The sequence below is a fragment of the Mobula birostris genome, chromosome 8 (genome assembly GCF_030028105.1).
Source record: "Mobula birostris isolate sMobBir1 chromosome 8, sMobBir1.hap1, whole genome shotgun sequence".
Classification (NCBI taxonomy): Eukaryota; Metazoa; Chordata; class Chondrichthyes; order Myliobatiformes; family Myliobatidae; genus Mobula; species Mobula birostris.
In genome coordinates this window covers 144,773,261-144,791,702 of record NC_092377.1, presented here as the reverse complement: position 1 = coordinate 144,791,702, position 18,442 = coordinate 144,773,261, and the positions used below count along the sequence as shown (strand labels likewise).

The window sequence follows — 18,442 nt, the reverse complement described above, 5'->3', positions numbered from 1 at the left end:
TTGCCTGCCGAAATCCATATGCCCTACATCTACTGCTCTTCCTTCATCAATGTGTTTGGTCACATTCCAAAAAAAAATCAACCAGGATCATACGGCACGACCTGCCCCTGACAAAGCCATGCTGACTATTCCTAATCATTTTATACCTCTTCAATTATTTATAAGTCCTTCCTCTCTGGAACATCTCCACCAGCTGACCAACCACCGAAATAAGATTCATTGGTCTATAAATTCCTGAGCTATCTCTACTCCCTTTCTTGAATAAAGGTACAGCATCCGCAACCCTCCAATCCTCCGGAACCACTCCCGTCCCTATTGATGATACAACGATTATCGCCAGAGGCTCAGCAATCTCCTCCCTCGCCTCCCACAGTAGCCTGGGATACATCTCAGCCGGTTTCGGAGACTTATGCAGATTGATGCTTTCCAAAAACGCCAGCACTTCCTCTTTCTTCATATCTACATGCTCAAGCTTTTCAGTCCACTGCAAGTCATCACTACAATCACCAAGATCTTTTTTTTTCTATAGTGAATACTGAAGTAAAGTATTCACTAACCCATACCTGCTTTTTGTACATTGAGACTGCTCCGGGTCAAATTTGACCATAATCTAACGAAATTGATTTTAAATCTCTGAAACATTAATTAAGGATGAATCACCCATTTGTTAATGTCAGATAGGCTACTTATACATTTTACATGGTTCAAAATTTGGTATACTCACTTGTCACGAGGGGACTCTCGGGCGGGTGTACCAATTGTTGTACATTGTATGTGTTCCAGGTCAAATTTGACCGACCCGTATCTATTGAAATGCATTTTAGATCTCTGCAACATTAATTAAGGATTAATCTCCCATTTATTAATGTCAGATAGGCTATTTATACATTCTAAATAGATCTGTGGTTCAAAATTTGGTATTAATGAGGGGATTCAGGAGCCGGGTCAAAAATGATTTAGAAACATAGAAACATAGAAAATAGGTGCAGGAGTAGGCCATTCGGCCCTTCGAGCCTGCACCGCCATTTATTATGATCATGGCTGATCATCCAACTCAGAACCCTGCCCCAACCTTCCCTCCATACCCCCTGATCCCCGTAGCCACAAGGGCCATATCTAACTCCCTCTTAAATATAGCCAATGCACTGGCCTCAACTGCTTCCTGTGGCAGAGAATTCCACAGATTCACCACTCTCTGAGTGAAGAAGTTTTTTCTAATCTCGGTCCTAAAAGGCTTCCCCTTTATCCTCAAACTGTGACCCCTTGTTCTGGACTTCCCCAACATCGGGAACAATCTTCCTGCATCTAGCCTGTCCAATCCCTTTAGGACTTTATACGTTTCAATCAGATCCCCCCTCAATCTTCTAAATTCTAACGAGTACAAGCCCAGTTCATCCAGTCTTTCTTCATATGAAAGTCCTGCCATCCCAGGAATCAATCTGGTGAACCTTCTTTGTACTCCCTCTATGGTAAGGATGTCTTTCCTCAGATTAGGGGACCAAAACTGCACACAATACTCCAGTTGTGGTCTCACCAAGGCCTTGTACAACTGCAGTAGTACCTCCCTGCTCCTGTACTCAAATCCTCTCGCTATAAATGCCAGCATACCATTCGCCTTTTTCACCGCCTGCTGTACCTGCATGCCCACTTTCAATGACTGGTGTATAATGACACCCAGGTCGCGTTGCACATCCCCTTTTCCTAATCGGCCACCATTCAGATAATAATTTGTCTTCCTATTTTTGCTACCAAAGTGGATAACTTCACATTTATCCACATTAAATTGCATCTGCCATGAATTTGCCCACTCACCCAACCTATCCAAGTCACCCTGCATCCTCTTAGCATCCTCCTCACAGCTAACACTGCCACCCAGCTTCGTGTCATCCGCAAACTTTGAGATGCTGCATTTAATTCCCTCATCCAAGTCATTAATATATATTGTAAACAACTGGGGTCCCAGCACTGAGCCTTGCGGTACCCCACTAGTCACCGCCTGCCATTCTGAAAAGGTCCTATTTATTCCCACTCTTTGCTTCCTGTCTGCTAACCAATTCTCCATCCACATCAATACCTTACCCCCAATACCATGTGCCTTAAGTGTCCACACTAATCTCCTGTGTGGGACCTTGTCAAAAGCCTTTTGAAAATCCAAATATACCACATCCACTGGTTCTCCCCTATCCACTCTACTAGTTACATCCTCAAAAAATTTAATGAGATTCGTCAGACATGATTTTCCCTTCACAAATCCATGCTGACTTTGTCCGATGATTTCACCGCTTTCCAAATGTGCTGTTATCACATCTTTGATAACTGACTCCAGCAGTTTCCCCACCACTGACGTTAGGCTAACCGGTCTATAATTCCCCGGTTTCTCTCTCCCTCCTTTTTTAAAAAGTGGGGTTACATTAGCCACCCTCCAATCCTCAGGAACTAGTCCAGAATCTAATGAGTTTTGAAAAATTATCACTAACGCATCCACTATTTCTTGGGCTACTTCCTTAAGCACTCTAGGATGCAGACCATTTGGCCCTGGGGATTTATCTGCCTTCAATCCCTTCAATTTACCTAACACCACTTCCCTACTAACAAGTATTTCGCTCAGTTCCTCCATCTCACTGGACCCTCTGTCCCCTACTACTTCTGGAATTTTATTTATGTCCTCCTTAGTGAAGACAAAACCAAAGTAATTATTCAATTGGTCTGCCATGTCCTTGCTCCCCATAATCAATTCACCTGTTTCTCTCTGTAGGGGACCTACATTTGTCTTTACCAGTCTTTTCCTTTTTACATACCTATAAAAGCTTTTACAGTCAGATTTGTACCATACTGTGAAGGTATATCATATGAACAGCATGTAAGGGTTAAGTACCTCTGCTATTTCCTCCGGTTCCATACACACTTTCCTAATGTCACACTTCATACGTCATATTTTTTCAGGTCTTATGCTCTTGTTCTTGACATACTTGTAGAATGCCTTGGGGTTTTCCTTAATCATGCCCGCCAAGGAATTCTCATGAACCCTTCTGGCTCTCCTAATTTCCTTCTTAAGATCCTTCGTGTTAGCCTTATAATCTTCTCGATCATTAGCATTACCTAGCTCTCTGAACCTTTCGTAAGCTTTTATTTTCTTCTGGACTAGATTTATTTCAGCCTTTGTACACCACCGTTACTGTACCCTACCATAACTTCCCTGTCTCATTGGAGCTTACCCGCACAGGATTCCACACACATATCCCCTGAATATTTGCTACATTTCTTCCGTACTTTTCCTTGTAAACATCTGTTCCCAATTTAAGCTTCCAATTTCCTGCCTGATAGCTTTATATTTCCCCTTACTCCAATTAAAAGCTTTTCCAACTTGTCTGTTCTTATCTTTCTACAATGCTATTGCAAAGGAGATAGAATTATGATCACTATCTTCCTAAATGATCTCCCACTGAGAGATCTGACACCTGACCGAGTTCATTTCACAGTACCAAATCAATTATAGTCGCTCATCTCGTAGACGTACCTTCATATTGTGTCAAGAAACATTCCTGAACAAACATAACAAACTGCACCCCATCTAAACCCCTTTCTCTAAGGAGATGCTAATCGATATTTGGAAAACTAAATTCTCCTATCGCGACAGCTCTGTTATTATTAAACCTTTCCAGGATCTGTTTCCCTATTGTTACGTACCCCGTAACTCTTTCCGTTATCTCTCTCCAATCTCATTAACATTTTGAACGTTTCTCCATTTGGCTCCCTTATCTCTTTCATCAGCGTCAATCTTCTGATATCTTAGTTTGTCGTCACACTATCTGCTCCTCGATATCCCTTTTACTATTGGGCGGCCTATAATAAAACACCAAGTGAAGTTACTGACCCATTCCTGTTCCTAACCTCCATCCACAGAGGCTCTGTAGACAATCCCACCATGACTTCCACCTTTTCTGCAGCCGTGACACTATGTCTGATCAAAAGTGCCTTGCCCTCACCTCTTTTGTCTCCCTTCCTGTCCTTTCTGAAATATCTAAACCTGGCACTTGAAGAATCCATTGCTGTCCCTGAGCCATGCGAGTACCTGTAATGGCCACCGTTTTTGTATAAACCTGCATTGGAGATTTCAAGATAGCTACTGGTCATCTTTATATTTCGTGTTAAAAGAAGCACTTACTGAAATTTTCTATATCTGACTTCCATCATTAACATTTGAAACAGTTCCTCAATGTTTCCTGTTACTAATTTTCTCACGTTGAGTGCCTTGATTTTTGTCCCAGCTCTACACAATGTTACATAACAAACCTGAAAGATCGATGGTCCGTCAAAAAATAAAATCAGTTTTATTCCAAACTTGTTTCTTTTTTAAACTATTTTGAATTCTGTTTTCCTTTCCATCATTATTTTATTTTATTTTATTATTATTATTATTATTTTTTTTATTTTGGCGAAATGTCTCCGCAACTCTCCAGCTGATTGAGCAAGGTGCTTTGTAAAAAAAATCAGGACAATTACTTTTCCAAAGCAAAATCGTCTAACCATTCGAAAAGACTCGAAAAACTGAAAATTACAAGGATTTCATTGACAACTCAAACGGCTGTGGGATATGCTGAACAAGGTGAATAATTTTGAAAGGGCATACACAGATTGTTAGAAACATAGGAACATAGAAAAAACTACAGCACAGTAAGGCCCTTCGGCAGACAAAGCTGTGCCGAACATGTCCTTTCCTTCCAACTACCTCGGCTTACCCATAGTCCTTTATTTTCTAAGCTCCATGTACCCATCCAGCAGTCTCTTAAAAGACCCTAATGTTTCGGCCTCCGCCACTGCCGCCGGCAGACATTCCACGCCCTTACCACTGCCTGCGTACAAAAAAAAAAGTTACCCCTGATATCTCTGCACCTACTTCCAAGCACCTTAAAACTGTGCCCTCTCGTGCCAGCCATTTAACGAGTATTATCGATGATCAGGTTTAACTGTTATGCTTACAAAATATGCTGTTCATTGCGGATCCGAGGGTCATGGGAAAACAGCTGCATTAAACGAATAAAAACAAACTAAAAAGGCAGCCAAATTCTGAACATATTAAGAGACATAAATGTTAAGCTCTGATACAGGCAGACATAGTAATAAAAACCGCTAACCGTCGAATATTCAATATTGGGTCTCCGATTTGATGTGCACAGAAACCTAACGTCATATAACGAAAGGCAGACTAGGCATAGTATGTTGAATTAAATTTAGTGAAGCAGGAACTTCGTTTGATATCCACTTTGGCAAGTTCAATATACAGATATTCTGTATGCGGTTAACCAGTTAATGGGTCTCAGCATTGAATGTCCGACAATGATTCTTGGGATATATTTGTTAGAAGAAAGCGAACAATTACGTAAGCCAACTGGAAATAATGTGTTACGATTATGGGGATACAGCAGTTGAAAATAATAGCGTGTCTCTCATTTCCTTCCGTCATAAAATGCCATCAGCTCAAATGTATTCGGCTGGGTCTCTATAATAGACCAGTGACCATGGACAAGTGATCCCTATCAAAACGTTGAAAGACAATTGCTTCTTACTGATCGAATGCAGAAGAGATCACCATTTACATCAGTCTATTTTTAATCTGCAGCAATGTTTACACTACTCCTCAAGATTAGAGAAATAACAGTGTTTCCTTGCTAGCAACTTCCACCCCACCAAACCTCGCATTCAGTAATTTAGCACTGCATTTTCCTTCTCCGAAAGAAGAGTGCACTATTATGTCTATCTTTTACGACAGCACAATCTACTGCTACAACCTTTCCCCCTGTTTTCAGAATTTCAGTAGAATATCTCACTTTGCGTTTGCCTGTTCACTACAGCCCCCCAACGAGGTGCTGTACCATTATATGTATTTCTTTTTTACGTTCTCTATCGCCGGACATTTTGTGTTTTAAAAAAGAGTCGCTTGTTGTTGCAAGGAAATGTTCCAATGACTTTTGATTCGCATGTTTCTTTCTCAGAGTATAAGCAAATGCGCTTAGCGAACGGCAAGAATCCATGTGAGGGGAGAGTGGAGGTCTGGTACAATAGAACTTGGGGAACAGTGTGCTCCACGAATCTTGATGCTACCTCAGCGGAAGTGATCTGTAAACAAATGAAATGTGGACCCATGAAAAACATTTATCCTCTCCCCTATGAATACGGAAAAGAACTTGGTCCCATATGGTTAGATGATATTAAATGTACTTCGCACGAGTCGACCCTTTGGCAGTGTCAGTCACAACCGTGGGGGAAACACAACTGTGACCGTTTTTATGATGCAGCTGTTGCATGTCAAGGTACATAATATATATATTGTTATACATAATTGTCGATATATTTCTTTTGTTAACAGAAACCGAAATAATGCCAGGTACCAATGAAAATACGACCGTATTTTTATTTTTATTCACATTATAATATGCCATTTGTAAAATCGTCAACATATTTATTTTTGTCCACAGAGGCCAATATTGCTTCAAGAAGCAATCATGAGATCTGCGAGCAAGTGAATGATTCACTCTTTGGATCATTAACAGGTGACTAGTGCAACATATTGCAATGTCTGTAAATAGTGAGGAGACAGATTAATTTTGCGGTTTTGAAGTGACATGAAAGTTTAAATTTTGTGGTTTAACCCACTACTGCATTGTAGCAGCAAGAATTAGAGTCGAGTTTACCTCACTTAAGGAGAATGCTAAGGAGATGCAGATTGTCAAGAACATTCCATTGTTTGGCATAAGGTGCGGGTAGTTAATTGGAATGAATTGAGATCAGCTGTTACCGCACAAGTTCAGAACACAACTGTGACAGTTGTCTGAAGAGTAGCTGAACAGAGGTTCAAACCGACACGTTGGAGTCAGTTGAAAATACAGAAAATACAAAATGGGACGTATGTAAATCTTGAATGAAGGTGGTCTTTGTTGGTTGAGTGTAAAAAAAAATGAAGAAACCATACATTTGTCGTATAAGACCTAAGTCCCACGGAGCTGCTGGTAAATGTAAAGAAATCAAGAAAAGCTCTGAGCAAAAGCTTTAGGGAGACAAAAAGAATCTAGGAAATATATTATTTTGGAAATAAGAGGAAACTACCAAGCTATTTCATGTACACAATAAAGGCAAAAACAAATAGATATACATAGAGAGCATAGGATCCCTTAAGGAGAAGGACTGGAATTTAAACTTGGAGTTGGCAATATGCATTAGTTCGAAAATAATTATATACTGGCTTTAGCTGCGATTAGGGCATGGATGATTGATTGCGAAATCAGTGTTGGTCTTGCTGGTGTGTTTAGATATGTTGTTATATGTTACGGACATGCAAAACAACGGCATGACAAATTTTACAAGTTTTGTTGTCGTGTTTCAAGAATAATTTGGAGACTAAAGAGGAAACTTATACGGAATCTCGCTGGATGAGAAGATTCATGCTTGCTGGAAGGGTTGGAAGATTCTGGGATGTATGCTGTGAACTTGCAATGAGTCCTTATGAATGTATGAGAAGCATAAGTACGATACAGAGTCGGATTCAATAGTCAAAATGAAATATAAAATACTCGAGGAATATACCAGGTCAGACAAGCCACATAAAGTTGTCTTCAGGGTCAAGTTAATTTCTTAAATAAACAGAATAACGTAGTTTTTTGGAACACACCGCCAGGTGTAATGGTGGAAGAACGCTATATAATATCATAGCACTTAAATGGCTTTCCTACAGGGAAGAAAAAGAGTAACAATTGAGAGATAGGGATCATATATTACAGAGGAGAGGTAGTATACTTGGCAGTATGTTTGAGACAGACATCATTAAACAAAGTGCCCGTACTTCCTGTCTATACTTATGTTTTCTTGGACAAAATTGCATTATCTTTCAAGGAATGATTGTTATATATTGAGAGGGCGCAAGCCTTCTGTTGTATTTCGAAGGCCCAGTCAGCGGCGGGTGCAGAGAACGCAGAATTAACTAAAATGCAGAAGGAGCAAGCGGGGCAGCCACTGTTGGGAGTAGGCCAGTTGTGAGAGGCAGAATGTCAGTCTTTGGCTCACAAGTGGTTTCGGTTTGGAGGAGATGCTGGTACAGGATAACTTTATGTTTTTTTTTATCAATTACTGTACCTAGACTAATAAATGTCCATTGTGTTTTCTTTATCCTGGATGTAGGAGACCTGAGGGATTCAGAGTCTCCCGGCGGTAAAAATCTACGTGAAGTGTAGCTCCTTGAAGAGGGTGTTAGGGATCTGGAGCAGTAGCTGGATGTCCTTCGGCTTGTGCGGTAGAGTGAGTAGATAATTGAGGCTAGGAATGCAACTGTCAGTAAGCAGTTAGCGCAGAAAACAATAGTGGTCATTGCCTTCAACAATAAGTAAAACGCTTCGGATAGTGTTGTGGCGTATGGCACTCCAAGGGAATTCCATGGAGAGAAGGTTACTGTCAATGAACATGGGTCATAGTGCTGAGAGGAAAGAGACAGAAAGGGGAGCCAGTAGTAATGGGGAACACAATATCTAGAGGAACAGATCGAAGTTTCGGTGGACCTGAACGGGACACCTGGATGGTATGTTGCCACCCAAGTGCCAGTGTCAGGAACATTGCGGACACGGCCGCAGCATTATTTCGGGAAAGGGAGGGCAGCCAGATATCCTGATGCTTATTGATACCAATGCCATAGTGAGACAAATCAAAGAGGTCCTGGAGACAGGACTTATGGAGCTTGGCAGAACGCTGAAATGTAGGATCTCTGGTGTAGTAATCCATGGATTACTAACTGTGTCACGATCCAGTAAGTGCAAAACCAGGGTAATTAGCAGATAAATGTGTGGCTCAGAAGCTAGGCAGTGGGCAGCGCTTCAGGTTCTTGAATAATTAGTATGTGTTTTGGGGGAAGGTATGACCTGTACAAAAGGGACGGGTTGCAACCTGAACCGCCGGAGAACAATATTCTGGTGCGAAGGCTCGTTTAATCTGCTGATGTGTGTTTAAACTGATAAGGCAGGGGGTGGAAACATTAGTAATATGATTCAGGATAGGAGGTATGTTTAAAATTAGTAAGAGAACGTGCTTATAAGAAATGATAAGGAATTATAAGGAATTATGAGATGTAGGACAACATTGCAGACAGTAGGGCGAGTATCAGTGCATTAGGGATTTATGATCAAAAAAGAGTAGCATATACATAACTCATTCTGTTATATCTCAGTACAATAAGAAATAATGTGGTTGATATTGTTGCAGAATTACAGATTGTCAGGTATGGTCACCAATGAATCAAGACTGAAGCATGTTTGTAGTTGGGCATCAAAATGGCCAAGATTCATTGGGTTGATAGAAAGGTTCGCAAATGAGTGGCGTGTCTCTGAACGTAAATAATGGCAGCAAATCCGTAGAAAGTTATGAAATAGGATAGGAACATGTCGAATCCTTGTGGGTTGAGTTAAGAAACTGCAAGAGTAAAAGGACTCTGATGTAAGTTATATACAGGCTCGAAAAGACGAGGTGGGATGTTGATCACTAATTACAATGGGAAATAGAAAAGATGAGAAGAAAGGGCAATTTTATGATTGTCATGAGAGATTTTAGCAAGCAGGCCCATTGAGAAAATTAGGTTGGTAATGGGTCTCAAGAGAGTGAGTTTGTTGTATGCCGACGAGCGGTTTTGTTTTCTTGGAGTTTGTAGTTGAGCATACACGGGGATCAGCCATATTTGATTGGGCGCTTCTTTAATGGGTCGGTGTCGATTAGGGTCTGAAGTTAAAAGAACAATTAGGAGGCCGTGGTCACAATATGATTCAGTTCAAATTGAATTTGATGGGGAGAAAATAAAATCTGACGTTGCATTGTTTCAGTGGTGTAAAGGATAGTACGGTAGTATCAGAGAGGAGTTGTCCAAAGTAATTTGGGAGAAGATGACCGCAGTGGGCGGTATTAGGTCCACTTCTCATTACGCTGTAATATAATTATTTAGATAATAGAACAGATGGATCTGTTGCCAACGTTACACAATGAAGATTGGTGGAGGAGCAGGTGGTGTTGAAGATACAGTTAGAGTGCAGAAGGCCTTAGACAGATTAGGAGCATAGGGATTAAAGTGGCAAATGGAATTCAAATGTTGGAAACTGCATGTGGAGGCTTCATAATTACTGGCGAGTATTCAGCTTGAGCATTGTGAACTGTTTTGCGTTCCACATCTGAGAAAAGATCTGTTAACATTAGAAAGACGTTCAGAAGGATGATTCGGGGAATAAGAAAAAAAAAGTTATAATACGAGGAAGGTTTGATGGCTCTGGGTATGTACACATTAGGATTAAGAAAAAATGAACAGGGATCTCACGAAAACCTTCTGCATTTTGAAAGGCCTTTACGGAATAGATGTGGAAAGGATGTATCCCATGGTGTAGAATTGAAGGACAAGTCGGCAGAGCCTTGGGATAAAGGGTCCTCTTTTAAAACAGAGACTCATAAAAACATCTTTAGCCAGGGATTGGTAAATTTGATGAGCTTGTTACCACAGACAGCTGTGGCGTCCAGATCGTTGGGTGTATTTACTGTAGTGATCGATATGTTTATGATTGGACAGGGCGTCAAAGGTTAAGGGGAGCAGCCGGGTAGTGGGTATGCGTTGGAGGAAAAAAAGATAAGCCATAATTGAATGAGGAGAAGATTCAATGATGCAAATGACCTAATTCTGCTCGTATGTCTTATGGTCTTCTAGTGTTAAAATATCTATTTTATTGCACTGTATCTAGGTGTTCAATTGCGTCTCTTCGCTGGAAGTCACAGCTGTGCCGGCCGATTGGAGGTGTTGTTCAATAACACCTGGGGCACGGTATGCGATGACTCCTGGGATCTGGCCGATGCCCATGTAGTGTGCAGGCAGCTGGGCTGTGGCCTTGCTCGCTGGTCTCCAAATATCCCTGTAATTGCCCAGGGATACGGAGATATTTGGTTGGATGAAGTAAAATGTACGGGAAGTGAATCTTCTTTGTTCAGCTGTCCTTCCTTACCACCCGGCCATCACGATTGTGATCACAAGGAAGATGTCATCGTTGTTTGTTCTGGTATGCATTGTTTTATATATTCCTCCTTCTTTTCAAATTGATTTGTTTGTCTCACAACTATACAACAAACTGAAGAGGTTTTTGTAGGTTTGCTGTAAATTCTTTGTAATATGTCCACAGATTCGGGATTGAATCCCACTGACAACAATATCCCAGGTATGTACAATTAATGACTTTTTAACGATTAGCGTTCGAATCTCTGATGTAGATACTGATATATGATTATCGTAATATCCTAAATGATAAGGATATGATAAACAGTTTACAAATTATCTGTCATAGTAATTCCCTTGGCAAGCGTTTTAAGCAGGACTTCCAGTAAAAGCATGACCTGCAACTCCAGACAGAGTTTTCTGTGGCGTTACTGTCCCAATACTATTGAGAAAGTGCTGGCATCCTAAGATTAATGAAAGTCCAAATTAACTTTGTTTTTAAAGGAAATATGTTTTACTTACCATAAACCTGAGACTGATTTTCTTGCTGGTATTCATAGAAAATAGAGATAGCACAATGGAACTAATGAAGACTTTATCCACAAATACAGACGAGCAGCCAAAGCGAAAGACAAGAATGTGCAAATGCAAAAAAAAGGAAAAAATAAATAAACAGGCATAAACAAGTAAATAAATAAATAAATGCGTACATAAATGAAAACATAAATGAAAAAATAATGAATGAATGAATGAATAATAAATGCATGCATTAATATTGTGTACATCAGTGTCAGAGTCCTTAAGAGTGAGTTCATGTATTGATGGATTAGTTCTGTGTTGTGGTGAGTGAAGCTATTCTTCATTGTCTTGTAGCCTGATGATTGACGAGTCACAACTGTTCCCGAAATTTCTGGTGTTGGACTTAAGGGTAGTGTGCCTCAGTTCTGACTGCAGTAGCTAGAGCAATCGAGGCCTGGATGGCGAGGGCCCTTGATAAAGGCTGTGGATTTCCTGCTCTTTGGGGATCATCCATAATATTGATGAAGTCATATAACCTGTGAAATCAATGTAGCATTTGGGATTTGGAGAAGTAAGATTGCAAATGTGTTCAGATCAGAAAGATATAATTAGAATATAGTGTTTTGCTTCCTGAGTCTTCATCTGGTTTCATATTAACTAAAAGCTTTATGTGGGCCTGGGCTGCAGATGCATCCTCTGCATGAATACAATTTTGCAGCTGCTGGTTATATGCAGGAAGTTATGGATATTAACCGGCATCTTCGTGACAATTTATGGGTTCATTGAATAGGGTGCTGTAAACTTGAGCCATTCCTAGATAAAACATCTCTTCGATGATCAAATTCGGAGTGAAACATGAAATGACAGATATCTTACCATATTTTACTCCGGGAGTTATTTTCGTCAAACTAATTCCATACCACACTGGCATCCAACATCCACCCCCAAGAAGGCCACGCCCCCACACCTACCCCCACAAGCCACCCGGATCCAATTCCAGAATTTTACGTAAATTAGAAAGTTGATTCGAGTGGGTTTATCCTGCTGTGATATTATGTGACCTGAAGTCAACGCCGATGATTTTCAGAACGGTTAACTGAGACGTTCCTCTTTTCAAGTACAAAAAAGAGATATTAGAGAAAACTCAGGAAAATTCATGAAACACAATCTCTAATTAAAAATCATTAAAGCTAGCTGCAAATACGTTAACTTTGCCTCTAAAATGCTTGTTGTTGTTGTTTTTGTTTTTTTCTCTCTCCAATAATAATTATTTAAAGGACTTAGAAATGGGACTCCCTCCACTATGGCTATTGTCTGCATAACCCTTGGGATCATCTTCGTCGCTGAGTTATTCGTTCTGATGGCAATTGTACGGAGACAGTCAGCAAGAACCGGTTAGGATCAAAATTTACACTGAATTATTACTCCAAATGATTTCCTTTGCTGCACTTCCCGAAGTTCGGTTTTGTGTAAATATATGTAAAATTATATAATGTTTCACCCCTGACGTTGGGATGTTGAGCTGAATTCAGTAGGCTACTTTAAATAGCGAATTACATTGCCCATTAAAGCACAAGGTTCCATGATATTTTTTTCGAATGCAGCAGAGGCAAAATATGCAGCTACAGTGCAAATAAAAATAATTCACCCCAGACTTTTTAATGTCCCATTGTATTTGAACGTGGCCTCACAGTGGATTTAATTTGGTTCTGTTGATGGGTGAGATAACAAATTCTGTGTCAAAGTGAAAACAGATATCTGAAAAGAGATTTAAATTTATAATAAATATAAATATAGATATAAAACACAAAATAATTGATTGCATAAGCGCTCACCTCTTTCAACTCAGTATTTTTGGCAGCAACTACAGCGTTAAGCTTTCTGGGTATGTCTCTATCAGCTTTAAACTTCTGGCTCTACAATTTACCCCATTCCTCTTTACAAAACTGCTCAAACTCTGTCACAGTACATCGAGTTCGTTTGTGAATAGCCCTTCTCAAAAGGAGCTACAAACCCCAAATTTCATTGAGGTCTGGACACTGACTTGACACCGCAGGGCATTGTTGTTTTTTCGGCATTCCTGTGGAGCTTTAGTTTTATGCCTAGGGTTATGGTCTTGTTGGAAAACACATGTTCTCCCAGGTCGTAGTGCTATTGCAGAATGCATCAGGTTTCCCTGAAAGATGCCCTCTCTATTTCGCTACGTTCATTTTACTCTCTATCTTCATGGCTGGCTTCAGTGAAGCACCCCAGACCATGATTCAGCTACAAACCTGCTTCACATAAGGGGTGGTGAATTTTTGATGAAGTTCTGTGTTTAGAAACATCCTAAATTTGATCTCAGCAAACCATCGAACTGAATCATCTGCATTTATAATCCCCCACAAGCATAACGGCAAACTCTAGCAGAGATTTTGTGTAAGTTGTTGTTGTTGTTGTTTTTCACCAGTGGCTTTCTCTTTACCACTCTCCAATAAAAGTCCAACTGGTGAAGCACACGGGCAACAATTGTTGTATGCGCTGTCTCTCCATCTCAGCCGCTGAGGCTTTGAGCTCTTCTAGTGTTGTCATTGGTCCCTTGGTAGCCTTCCTCACTAGTCCGTTTTTTGCGCTGTCACTCAGTTTTTGGGGTAGGCCTGCTCTGGGCAGATTTACAGCTGTGCCATGTTTTTTTTTTTCGATTTCTTGATGATTCACATTACTGTATCTTAAGGGATATTGAGTGACTTGGAAATATCCTTGTAGCCATCTCCTGAATTGAGCTATTCAATAACATTGTCGGGGAGTTGCTTGGAGGGTTATTTTGTATTCATGCAGTAGCTTTTGCCTGGATACTGACACACCAGCAGTTGGACCTTACAAATGATTGTGTATATTTACTGCAATCAATTGAAACACCTGACTGCACAGAATTTTCCAAAAACAGATCTCCATTTGAGTACTTATGTGACTTTTCAGAACAATTGGTTATTCCAGTGATGATTGGGGGAGTCATATTAAAGACGGGGGGGGGGCGGGTGAATACATGTGAATTATTTTATATGTTATTACGGTGGAATGCTTTGTGGAGATCATTTTTCACTTTGTGAGAAAGATAAATTTTCTGTTAATCATTGACAAAAGTCAAATTAAATCTAATGCAATTCAATGTTGTAGAATAATAACAATGAAATCATCCGCTGTGTCGGGGGTGAATACTTTATATTTGCACTACAGTTTTGGAAGTGCTGCTTTACTGTTTTTCTTGACATTATATCGCAATTCTTTGAATATCTGTTGCGTATTATTTTCTAGGTTCTGCTACATCACTCAAACATTTTGATTTGATATCGCCTATAATATTCAGTCGAGGAATTTTTTTTCACATTTCTCCATCAAGGAATAATTATTTTCAGTTGCTTTATAATTGTTCAACGAAATTAAACCTTTCTATTGCATGTTCGTAGGTGAAAGGAACTGGAATTTTCATCCTGTCTTCATCTACCGTCATAACTTAGGGCATCAGCGCCTATCTAGTAATGATAGTCAGCTTCCCATCAATTGAATTGAGTTGTGTATCCATGACGGAATGAAAACTGGGAATATATTCAACCTGATGTAGCCTATATTTAATCGTTATGAGGCGAGAGAAATTCGCTCGTATTTGCAGGGGACCACTCAGCAACCACGTTCACCAACTCATTGCTTTGATTATCATCCCATTTCATATTCAAATTTAATATCAATGGATTAAATGTTTCATTAAAATTCACAGGGTTAAGATGTTAATATCAACTCTCTCTTCAGCAGTTCCGCTGGTGAGTGGCAGGGATGCACCTTTTGGCTTTCATCAAGCAATTTATGAAGAGATTGAGAATATTTCACAGGGTAAGAGTTTCTCTAAAGCAAAGGACTCAGGTGTGTTTTTTTGGATTTGAATCGACTTGTGTTACTGATTGATATTGTCCTCGTCAATCCAATATGGCGATAAAATAAAGACATTATAGATAATAGATATTTCCAAATTGAAATGAAAACAAAAGAAATAGGAATGTAAGTAATAAGCTGAGGATCTTCTGCGGATGCTGAAAATCTTGAGCAATACAAGCAAAATGCTGAAGGAAAACAACAGGTTAGGCAGCACTCATGGACATGAATAATCACTCGATCTTTTGCACTCAAACTCTTCCACAGGATTCCAAAGAAGCAGGCAGGAGGTGGGGACATGGGAAAGTAAGACACACGGAAACGAGGTGATGAGGAAGGAAGCTTAGTGGCAAAAGAGAATGAAGTAAGAAGCCGGGTGGTGATATGTGAATGAGGTAGAAAGCTGAAAAGGATGTATTATTGTAATTCGACAGTAAAACAAAGTTTTCTTGTGATATTCATCAATCAATGCTTGAAGGTATAAGACTCCGATATGTTCAAAATTGCTGTGCATTGAGAAGGATGGAGATATCAGACGTTATCTCTCCTAAAAGGGGTGGAAATACCACAGTAGTTACAATCTCCATTTGCCTAATACATTTCAGACATTCTCTTCTCTCATTCAATCGCAAAGTTTCTCAGGAACCATTTTCAATGTTTCAAGCACCATTCTCTCTCAACTATTCTGCGGCAAACGAAAGAAATTAGAACATAGAATGCGCTGAATATTATTGAAAAATGCAGTCTCTTATATCCATTATGTTATGCGAATCTTTTAATCTACTCCAATGTCAATGTAAAATTCTACTCCAAAACAGCCGGGAGTTTGTCTATCATCAATGTTCCTATCGAAAAGATTGTTAAATGGCCTTAACTTAATTGTCTGTGTTACCCATGAGAGGGTGTTTCACACACTCACCTCTTTCTCCTGGGAAATAAATTATTTCTGACATCCCCGCCTCCTACTTTGTGACATGTTCCTCTCATGGCATTAAAATTATTCCCCATTTAACTACGGGAAAATAATCTGCATATCTCCATGTCACATCCTATAGTCCAGACAGTAGCCTCGCAAATCTCCTCTGCACCCCATCAAAATTTCCACATCCTTCCTTTCTTGAGGAGACCAGAAATAAACGCAATAGTTATAGTGCGGTCTGCAAGGTAAATACACTTTTTCAAAATCCATTCCTTTATTTAGCCCACAAATGCGCACGACACGGTCTTCTATAATTGTTGAACAATTTCTTCGGCAGTTGAACGAGGCACGACTGCGCAAGCGCGTGTAAATCGGACCGTGATGCAGCGGGAGTACTTAAAAAACAGCAGATTAACGGAGCGGGTGACGGAGTACAGGGAGACAGAATGGGAAGGTTTTGGCTCCTGAGTAGAGGGAGACAGAGTAGGAAGGCTTTGGCTCCTGAACAGAAGGAGACAGAGTAGGAAGGTTTGGCTCCTGTGGCTTCGGCGACAAGAGGCTGAGGAAGAGCTTCACTCCAAGAGAGGTAAGTCTGGGTAAGTTCCTTTAATAAATCTAATTGCCTTAAGAGTAGGTAATGGGGGCAGCAGTTAGGGCAGTTGAGTGTTCCGTTTGCAGGATGTGGGCAGTCAGGCGAGCACGATCGTCTCTAATAACCACAGCTGCGAAAGGTGTATCCAGCTACATCTCCTGACGAACCGAGTTAGGGAACTGGAGCTGGAGCTGGATCAACTTCTGATCATTCGGGAGGCAGAGGCAGAAATAGAGAGGAGTTACAGGGAGATAGCCACACCTATGAAACAGGAGACAGTTAGCTGGTTGACTGTCAGGAATGGGATGGGGAATAGACAGAATGAGCGGAGCACCCCCGTGGCCGTTCACCACAATAATAAGTACATCGTTTTGGACACTGATGATGGGGACGACCTACCAGGGACAAGTTCCAGTGATTGCGTCTCTGGTACCAAGATAGGACCCTGAACTCACAGGGGAAGGAGGGAAAAGAGGAGAGCAGCAGTGATAGGGGTTTCGATAGTTAGACTCCGGATAGTCTGTCACCTCCCTCGTGCCAAGGTCCGCGATATCTCGGATCAAGTTCTCGGAATTCTCACGAAGGAGGGTGAGCAGCCGGATATCGTGGTCCATGTAGGATCTGAGGATTGCTACCTGTGTCAGGTGCGAGAGGGCTATGAAATAGTAAGAGAGCATAGATCAACACGTGGCTGAAGACATGGTGCATGAGGGATGGATTCAGCTTTATAGATAATTGGGCTTTTTTTCCAGGGAAGGTGGGAACTGATCCCGCGGGACGGTCTACACCTGAACTGGCGGGTGACAAATATTCTTACAGGTAGGTTTGCTAGAGAGGCGCTGATAGATTTAAACTAGATACGGGGGAATGGTAACCAGAGTATAGGAACAGATGTAGGGAAGAAGGAAGAAAAATATAGTAATTGAAGTTGTTTGCGCCGTTAGCTATAAACAGAGTGTAAGAGGTGGCAATTTCCATAAATGCATTTATTTTAATGCTAGGAGCATTATAAGAAAGGTGGATGAGCTTAAAGCATGGATTAATACCTGGCAGTATGATGTGGTACCTATTAGTGATACGTGGTTACAGGTTGGCAACTAAATTCCCTGATTTAATTGGCAAATAAATATTCCTTGATTTAATTGCTTCAGTTGTGATAGAAACGGAGGGACGGGGGGAGGGGGGTGGTGTTGCATTGCTTGTCGGAGAAAATATTACAGAAGGATAGATTATAGGGCTCGTCTAGGGAGGCTATTTGGGTGGAAATGAGGAATGGGAAGCATGTAGTAACTCTTATTGGGGTGTATTATAGACCAACGAATGGGGAGGGAGAAATGGAGGAGCAAATATGTAAGCAGATATCAGATACTTGTGGTAAGCACAAAGTTGTGATTGTGGGAGATGATAATTTCCCACACATAGACTGGGAAGTCCATACTTGTAAAAGGGCTGGATAGTTTGGAACTTGTAAAATGTGTGCAGGAGAGGTTTTTGCAGAAATACATAG

At 40.6% G+C, this 18,442-nt stretch overlaps 1 protein-coding gene across 3 annotated transcripts in view; it reads left to right on the top strand.

Annotated features, from left to right (window-relative positions):
* Positions 1 to 18,442, top strand: part of LOC140201796 (scavenger receptor cysteine-rich type 1 protein M130-like) — a 49,560-nt gene that overhangs the window by 23,627 nt on the left and 7,491 nt on the right. For 2 of the 3 annotated variants that reach the window (XM_072266485.1, XM_072266483.1), the window contains exons 6-11: positions 5,994 to 6,311; positions 6,477 to 6,551; positions 10,755 to 11,066; positions 11,187 to 11,222; positions 12,796 to 12,912; positions 15,305 to 15,385. In XM_072266485.1, coding sequence (XP_072122586.1) covers positions 5,994 to 6,311; positions 6,477 to 6,551; positions 10,755 to 11,066; positions 11,187 to 11,222; positions 12,796 to 12,912; positions 15,305 to 15,385 — 939 coding nt within the window. The remainder of the gene's footprint in view (positions 1 to 5,993; positions 6,312 to 6,476; positions 6,552 to 10,754; positions 11,067 to 11,186; positions 11,223 to 12,795; positions 12,913 to 15,304; positions 15,386 to 18,442) is intronic. The other variant, XM_072266484.1, reaches the window with a different exon arrangement.